Here is a 9,345-nt window from a genome sequence, read left to right on the forward strand (position 1 = left end):
AGACAGAAATGCTGCAGGTTGTCAGATCTGAAAAGCTCGAACAATTAAGTGTTTTTATCCTGAAAGTATTTTGAGTGTGCACCTAATATGAAACATTGTGCTTGGTTTTAGATACAAAATGATTAATAACATAATATTTGATAATGTGGGGTACATGTTATAAAGGTAAATGTGTACAGATGAAATAACTAGCTGGGAGGAAAATCCCTTTTCATCTTGTTTCCTGAATGTTCTGCAGGGACTCTGAAGAAGCATTAACAAATTATATTTGACGCAAGTCTGACTTGGTTCTGGCTGACTCATATAGTGACTTTCGTTTTAAGCGTCAGAGTGACGTTTACACTAAAGTGACTGGTGGCATTTGGGATGGCAGTAAGGTTTGTTTATGACATTAAAACTTTCAGATGTACTATATATAACACAAGAACCATTCTGACTTGCATTGCACGTGGACTCAAGTCATTTCTTGCTCTTGCATGGAGGGAAACATGTCTTGCTGTACCTCCATGGCCCGGACATATTCCATATGTAATTTCCTTTTGACCATCTGTGAATTTCTATTATTTGGAGTGGAAGAAAGTTTGGCTGTCAGCTGTACAACTTGTGACGTTTTAAACTGGGAGAGCAAGTGTCAACAAATGATCCACCACTCCCAAGATAGAAATAGAGTCCTCTCTGTATTTTTCTGCTCTCCCCTTCTCTCAGTATTTTACTCTCTGGCTCTGCTGGGGGAAATGTAGAAATTATAAGTTCATAATATTGCTGGCCGATATACAGGGTAAACCGGTTCCCTGGTTTTAATTTCCTTTTTCATAGTATTGGCATATCTTTTTTATTTTTAAGTTCTGTTTTTACTATGTTTTAGTTTGCACAATAACAAATTAAAACGTCCTGCGGTTGCATTCATTCAAGCATTCTGATTTGTGCATATATTGTATCATTTTGTGCGGCCAAGAAAACCCTTTCATGATCAAAGACTTTTGTTGTTTTTTTGTTCTACATAGCCCACTCCACCGTAGGATAAGCCGCTCTAAACCTGAATAAACACTTACAGGTCATCCAAAAAAAGAATAAAAAAATACAGTTTACAAAAATGACAAAATGATGGTATAAACTTCCTGTTACATGTCAAGCTGGAAAGTGTATCAAACAAATAAGGATGCATTTTCACCAAGAGTACAACCTGATATGTAAATATGTATACAAATAATCAGTATGATGGTCACACAATTTTCTCTTTTTGCAAGTCCTCCCTTGCTTCAAGCTCATGCTTGAGGTAACCAACTATCTGAATACACACTAACATTAATATGTTCTTAATATAGCTAAATGAAGCAGTGTCTAAGGATGGGTGTACCTTTTTAGTTTTCAGTCAGTTAAAACAATCACTGTTGTAAAAGGGCATCATAGATATATCTTCCATTTAAAGGGATTCGAACACATTGCTAAACTGCAGATTTGTAAGCCTTCACCCAATACCTTTGCCTATAGCCAGATTTTGTCACTTTAGTTAAGTGGCAGTGGCCTGAAGATGAGAAATATATTGCCCACCCCTGCTTTGGGAAAAGATCATATTATGTCTTTCCTCTTGTCTTTTTTGGCTTCCAGACGTTTTGTCCCTGAGTCATGGCGGACAGGAGAGCGGAGAAGTCATGTGAAGAAGCAAGCAGATCGTTAGTCAGGCGGGAGTACGAGGCGGCAGTCAGCCACAGCACGGATGCCCTGGTGGTCCTTGCACCCCAAGCCCAATCTTCCGGTGCCCCTGTCCCGCCGAGCCCTCCATCCCATGTTGTCGCCACCGGACCCCTCCGCAGCCGTGTCCTGCTCTACCGAATTGCTGCCTTCCTGCAGTTGGTAAGGACAGTGGCTGCCTAAGCATAGTTGCTGCCCTAACACATGCAACCTATAGTCTAAGTTGATCACTGTCTTCCCTCCAAACAACTTGCTTTGTGCCCCCGAATTCTTTACATTTGTATTATCCCAATATATCACAGTAATGCCAGGGTGAGGGAGCGATACCTTCCTTTCTGAGAATATGAAGCATTATATCACCAAATGGAATAGAATTTTTTTTCTATCCCTAAATAAATACATTACACTGATATTATGTAGGCCGGTTATTGTGTACTTTTAATCACTGGGTAAATTACCACAAAGAGAAGGTTAGAAATAAGAACAATAAACCCTACTTTTGTCCTCCATAGTACTGTTATGTTATTTTCCCACAGCACTAAAATTACACCAGTTACTTAAGCCCTAAGATTATGGAAACTTCTTAAGTCCTATAATGATAGTGTGAGGGACTCCGCTGTGAGGCAAAGATAGCCATTCTTTGAGCTTATGTGAAGCTCTGACCCTCAGACACAAAGTATTCCCATTTGTTATGGCTACCACTGTTCTACTTCTGTTCTCCTTCTGCCAACAGAAAAACTATGATGAAGCAGATGAAGACTGCAAACATGGTGAGTAGCAATTCAAATTGGAACCATCTGCCGATACTGTATACAGTAGTCTGTCTGTCACTTGGTATAAAACAAAAAAAAACAAAGTGTGCTGGCAGGGTCAACACCGGTTGTTGGAAGCACCAAATTGTAACATGCCCTGGTCTCAGTGTAGCAGAAATCTTTGGGCTGCTGTCTTTGCAGAATCCAAGCTGTTTGCTTTGTGTCTATTGTGATGTCATTACTTCAGGTCAGAGCTGAGAGCAAATAAATGTTGGGGTCAGTCATTTCTGGACAAAAGCCAGGTAATGTCTAGGGTCACGTGTTGACATGGGTTTCCTAACTGCGGTGAGCCTGATGTAGCATTAGGGTGTGCTACAATATACTCACCATCAGCTAAAATAAAATATTTAAGATTCACATTTCACATTTTCCTTGTATTCACACAAAACTATAATGTTCTAGGGAACAGACTATGGAAATGACTTATTGCATGTATTGGAAGAAACCTCACTGAATGTACTGAATAATTTCTCTCCCTACCTGTTGCCTCTTTGTTCATCCCGTTCTAGTCCTAGCAGAAGAGATTGCCAGGGGAGATGGTTCGCTACAGGCCAGCTTGCGCTCCATGCTGTTGGATAGCAGCTTGCAAGAGGTGGTCAGCATCCTCTCCAAAGCCTTGTATGGAGAGCCAATGGTATGATTAATGAACAATGTATATACTATATTCACACAGACAGTCAGCCTACACATCCACTATAATTACAATGGTATGCCAAAGTGCATGTAAGGCTTAGATATTATGCCTGTTGAGGTCAGATTTTCCAACCCAAAAAGAGGGGAAAATCTCACTGGACATTTTAAGGGCATGGGACTGGTTTAAATGTTGAATGTTAATGAACCTATTAAGTGATCTGAAATGTTACAGTATTATCAGCTTCAGTGTGTTTAATGATTAAAATAGTCTTGTTGCTCACAGAGAAACTTTGGAAGATCCTTTGCAATAGAATCAGAATCGGGTTTATTGCCAAGTAAGTTTACACATATGAGGACTTTTCTGTTACTTTCTGGATGTAACAGACAGACAAAGGGGCCCCTCTTTTTCCACTTTTTCTACCGTCTCACTTCTTCCTCCCTTTGCTAATCCTAACTGCTGTTTTCATACATCAGAATGCTTTTTGCTGCCAAGGTTCCTACTCCAGTTCTGGTCTTCTCCTGTTTGCAACCACTTCCTGGCCACTGAAACACACAGACACACACACACTGACTCAAACACAGAAACAGCATGCATTCAAAGGTTAAGTTTGGCCCCAAGGTTATCCAACATTTTATGCAAGTGGGGACAATGCTGTTGGCTAGGCCTAAGTGTCAGAGGACAGCTAAACATCTTTATTATGGCCTTTTCTTAACTAAAGCCTTGATCTTAAGGAAGAAAACACTGGTATGAAGTTGGAATCATAAAATGCCCCTGCAAAATGCCTTACTAATCACCAAGGACACCTTTTAAGAAAGGATGCTTGATAACTGTCAGAGCTGACAATTATCTTATTAATTAAGTTGTTATGGAAAAAAATCTATATCGTGCATCCCAATTAATTTCTGGTGTCAGGTATAATTATTGGCAGGAAATCCACCCACTGACGTGACAAATTAAACACATAAACACACATTATAAACTGTAAGCACTCCATCTAGATAATGCATGACCCAAAAGGTATTGTTTCAACATCTCTCACAGTTTGGAGCTGCAAACATTCACACTTGTGCAGTGCAGCTTTTGGGATAGTTATGGATTTAAATCTTGCCTGTAGATATTTGGAAATGGCATGACAAATTTGATTCCAAGAAAAATGTGCTAGTTTATTCAGAAGCAGTGAATTTTATAGTTATGATAAACTGTCCTGAGAGCACTAATTGCAGTATGTTGTTGTAATGAAGCTCTGTTTTCCTTCTTTCACAGAATGGCATTGTTGCAAAAGACCTGACCAGATTAAAAATGCTTTTCTCAGAAATCGAGGTAAGTGCCTCTAGTTTCAGGGCTGCAAACCTTACTGTTGTGCTTTCTGTCCTCTTTTCCTTCATGCTTTTTGGTGTTTAATGCTCGCAGGTGAGAGTCATAAAGATGACTAATGGCCTAATTCCAACACTAACGTAATTATTCTGTGCTCCTCTGCCTAGCTGGTAGCTGTTGTGGATTTATTACTCATTTGTCTGCATTAAGTCCTGTGATCAACTACTTGTATGGCTATGTTAGTAGTTGACATAATAGTAATAAACTTTCTGCCCCCCACCCCACCCAATCTTTGTCTCTGTCAGGCTATAAATAGGGAGATGGCACCAGAATACACAGATGACCAGGAGGAAGGTGAGCAAATCTGTAACATGACTCGTTTTCAATTCTTCTTTCAGCTTCAAAAAAAAAAAAAAAAAGGGATGACAGTGTGTTTGGTACCAAAAATCCACATGTATTAAAGTGCTTTGGCTATTATTTATGTATAAAAAAGTCTTTACTCAGCCAGTTGACAGCTTGAGCGTTACAAGCTGGCTGAAGCCCATCTTATAATGTTTTTGAAGGCTTTGGCTCAATGTCCTATTGACCACTTGGCTGTGTGTATTGACAGAGGTCCAAGATGGCTGGCAGTTCCGGCCTCCTCCCCGAGGAGTCACCAGCAGTGAGGAGTACACCCTCTGTAAAAGGTAGTGTAAACTGTTTGTACACAGGTTTGAGTAATGAAACATTTTGTTTTCATCTAGAATATTGCAGTGGAAAATTATGAATCCATATCCATGTTCTAGGTGTGAAAGATATCAACAACAGGCATATTGTGAAGTGACTAATACAGCTTTCAGCTTTTTGTATGCAGTTCCACTGAAGGATATAGAATTGTGAATCACAGTAGATAACTGCCAGAAATGTAAAGTGTATCTCTCTTCACACTGAAGGAATCTCTTTACAAACTTTAGTATACATCCTGCATATTTGTGTAGAAGGATACCAACAAATCTGACTAGCCTTACACTTAATCCTGTGAACTTTTTCTGACCTAAAGTTTCTTTGAGCTTGAGTTGTCTCTCATAGCCCTTAGTATATGTCACACTGCAGCACTGCCAGCATAATTTACTGCTACCTGGGTTAGACGGATCTGTTGGTGTGCTGCTATGTCAAGCTTGTCTTTGCCTTTTCTAAATTTACTATAGTATGAAACAAAGAAATGCAGCAAATTTGGGGTATCCTTGGTGATTTTATGATGTAAAACAATTATTTGAGTTCGTCATCGATTTTTTTTATTTTTATTGAATAATCGATTTATTGGCTACTTTTTTTTAGCACCAGTTCAGCACACAGTTTGTCTTTGCTGCAGGTACTTGGAGCAGGGTCTGTGTCGGTACGGGGCCCAGTGTACGTCAGCCCACTCCCAGGAGGAGCTGATGGAATGGCAGAAGCGCTATGCGTCACGCCTCATCCGCCTCAAACAGCAGCAGGAGAGCAAACACTTCACCGAGAACTACATGGAGACTCTGATCGAGAAGTGGATGAACTCGCTCTCCCCAGAGAAAGTGGTTAGTGCATACAATGTCAAAAGTGGCTCCATAGACAGAACACAGCCAAAATATAGTGCCGGCCAAACACAAATGTGCGTATAATACTGTGTTCTGACTTAATTATTTTATTTATATGGGGGCAGTACCAACACCCATGTACAACGCAACTTTTGTGTGCACACATCAAACATTGACTAACCAAGACAGATGCGTGCTGTGTTTTACTCTGACGCGCAAAGTTAATCTAGAGCCTTATATTGTAGCTGGCTCTGTTTTGTAGCATACAGTATTTGACACAGGTTAACTTCTTCAAAGGTTGCATTCATTTATATTTTGTGTAGCAGTGAACTTATGTTTCACCAGTTTCTGACAGACTACTACTACTAGTACTATTTCTAAATACATTTGCAGCAATACATTGTGTCTAAACATGTTGGTTTTTGTTTCTCTAGCTAAGTGACTACTTAGAAGGAGTGAATGTAGAAACCAGCTCCGGCCTCTCTGTCACCGTCACCACCAAAAAGTCCTCCCACTCCTGGACCTTCTCCTTGTTGTGCAAGGTAGGATGAAATGTTAAATACCGATCATGTGTACATATTCAAACGCTTTCTTTGTCTAACCAGATCAGTATGACACTGAAAAATAAGGCAGTACTCTGCACTGGTTCAAATCATCTTTTGATTATGTGAATGTCCTGATTATCTTCTTATCTCTGTCTCCTTCTAGCCTGCTAGAAAGCTGTACCGCATCGCCCTGCTCTATGATGCCCACAGACCACACTTTTTCATCACAGGCGTGTCAGCTGGGGAGCGGCTACAAGCCCTCCCCAAAGGCTGCCAAGAGTGGACCCCAGGAGAGGAGACAGCAGGTATGTCATATATTCATATTTATTGACTAGCTGGAATAGTTTTTGTGATTCTGTTTTGAGCTCTTTCTTTTTGTGCTGGACAGACTTGTTTTACTTTGGCCATATTTTGTACTGTCCACAATAGCTGCAGACCCCAGACAAAGGGATCTCAAATAATGTAAAAGTTAATTACTGGACAGGTTAATTTTCACATTTTGACATCCGACATGTTTTTTTTTGTATTTAGTAATGTATTGGCCCTATGCCTCTTTTTTTTTTTCCTTCACATTTGCAGACAAGTGTAAAATGCAACCAGTGTTATTCCTTAGTTTCCTTTCATCTTAATTACAGTTAAAGTTACATCTCTCTTTTGTTTTTTTTTCTATTGTTAAATGTATTTAAATAAGATTTAGACAAATTTCACTATATGTTGTACTGTGTATGAATGTGTGACAATAAAGTTGATTCTGTTCTATTAAACTTTGTTTGTTGCTATTTTGACAGTGGCAGCAGACAATGGCCTTGACCACTGTCTCTACAAGGTAGCAGTGGGCTTCAGCACAGAAATCTTCGGTACCTTCCGACAGACTGTTGTTTTTGACTTTGGCTCAGAACCTGTGCTGATGCAGCGAATCATGGTGGATGCTGCCTCCATTGAAGGTATGCTAATTGCAAGAAGGTCATCCTGAGGTCTTTCACAAGTTACATCAGTGTAATGAATGAATCTATTCAGGCATCTATTACACTGTTTAACATTAGTGTCACATTATAGATTGTTTTCTAATCATATTTGGATGGGTATGCTTTTTGTTATATTTTGTAGTGTTTTAGGTTTTTAAATATTAGGAAGATGGTTATTTTATCAGCACTTACAGTAATGAATCGTTTCAACCACACTCTTTTTTGTTCTCAGACCTAGAGCACCTGATGGCAGCTAGGCAGCAGCTCTTGATGACTGCAAAGCGCTGGGACTCTTCCTGTAAGACCATTGTAGAATTCACTCCTAATGAAACGATGGCAGAGTTGGAGCGCAGCCTACTTTCCCGCTATCAGATTCCTCTGTCAGCTGACCAGCTCTTCACCCAGTCAGTCCTGGACAAGACTTTGACCAAAGACAACTACCAGGCCCGGCTGCATGACCTGCTCTACATAGAGGAGATTGCACAATATAAGGAAGTTAGCAAGTGAGTATTCAAGTGTTCATGGTTTCTTCTTACTGGGATAGTAAAGTAAGTTTTCCATCGCAGTACATCAATTCTGAGCTGAACAATAAAGCTTGAACAATACTGATATTTGAGAGTTTAACAACATCTACTCACAATATATCAGCAAAATTTCAACAAAAAAATGTAACTAGAAAATAAGTTGTGATATAAAAATACACAAATAGAACAAAATGTAGTATACTTGATTTTAGAAAAATATGGGTTAAACATACCTACCAATGCAGCCTTTATGTATTACATTTTCTTTGCACGTGGGCTAACATACACAGTATATCTGTGATAAGTCAGTGTTAAACATGCAGTCTGTAATTTCTGCTGCTAGGGGGTCTCTCACATCAAAACAACAGACAAAGTTTGTTGACGTCCCAGAAGAGAGCAGAGCTGCTGCTAATGTTAGCTTGTTTGTCTGATAAGTTAAGATCCAGTCTAATTATTAAAATCCTTTATCCGGTTAAACTATATAATTGAAAACAACCCAGATCTAAAAAGTATATCGAACAAAAACTACATAAAGAAATCAATCCATGACAGCTTCCGGCAGACAACAAGCTGATACACGCGCAAAGGGGATATGGTATCATTGACAGGCTGAATAAAATTAGGGATTTCTCTGGGTTTGAACATTGTTAGAAACATTTGGGATACTGTAAGTACACAACTCAAGGGAGAAAAAAAATAGCTCTAGTGTTTATAGAGTTTTTTTTTAATGCAAATTTCTTAAATATTATCGCTTTAAAGATGGCATTAATAGTATATGGAGAAAAAAAAATCTGGTTTGGAATGCCTTCAGTTGCGGAAGCACGTGAACACTGGTGTAACTGAGGGATAGGATTTAAATAATTCTATCAAAGGTATTTGCCAGCTGTGTGCTACTGCTTACATTAAAAGACAGCCTGCTTGGTGATGTTACATGTTGTCTGGTAGGTAAGCCTACCAGATTCTAATTCTCCACTGATTAACACAAATACAGGACTTTTCCAAGCCTGGCATAGTATATCAGTGTGTTTGTTTTTTTGTAAATTAATTAGACTGTTATGTGACAAATATGATTGTGCTGTTCCTCAAAATTCAGATCAGATATGTATATCTTCATATGTCCTACAAATTACTCTAATTTAAAACCATAGCCTCGCTGTTCTACCATTCTGAAGCATTGACAGCAATAATTAATGCTGGGGCCAATACTGTTGATGAACCTACGCTGAAAGTATCCTTTTGCAAGCTACTCGGGCGGCTGTGGCTCAGAGGCAGAGCGGGTCGTCCCCCAATCAGAAGGTTGTTGGTTCAA

The 9,345-nt window shown here is 39.3% G+C and overlaps 1 protein-coding gene across 1 annotated transcript in view; it reads left to right on the forward strand.

The window, feature by feature from the left end:
* Window positions 1-1,626: 1,626 nt before the first annotated feature.
* Window positions 1,627-9,345, forward strand: part of helz (helicase with zinc finger) — a 48,405-nt gene continuing 40,686 nt past the window's right edge. The window contains 11 exon segments of the mRNA XM_035659427.1: window positions 1,627-1,854; window positions 2,426-2,462; window positions 3,014-3,138; window positions 4,402-4,458; window positions 4,758-4,806; window positions 5,063-5,138; window positions 5,804-6,002; window positions 6,437-6,544; window positions 6,711-6,852; window positions 7,336-7,491; window positions 7,745-8,015. Of these exon segments, the coding sequence (XP_035515320.1) occupies window positions 1,627-1,854; window positions 2,426-2,462; window positions 3,014-3,138; window positions 4,402-4,458; window positions 4,758-4,806; window positions 5,063-5,138; window positions 5,804-6,002; window positions 6,437-6,544; window positions 6,711-6,852; window positions 7,336-7,491; window positions 7,745-8,015 (1,448 nt within the window).

Source organism: Morone saxatilis, unplaced genomic scaffold (assembly GCF_004916995.1).
Source record: "Morone saxatilis isolate NCDOM2014 unplaced genomic scaffold, NCSU_SB_2.0 Contig17, whole genome shotgun sequence".
Taxonomy (NCBI): Eukaryota; Metazoa; Chordata; class Actinopteri; family Moronidae; genus Morone; species Morone saxatilis.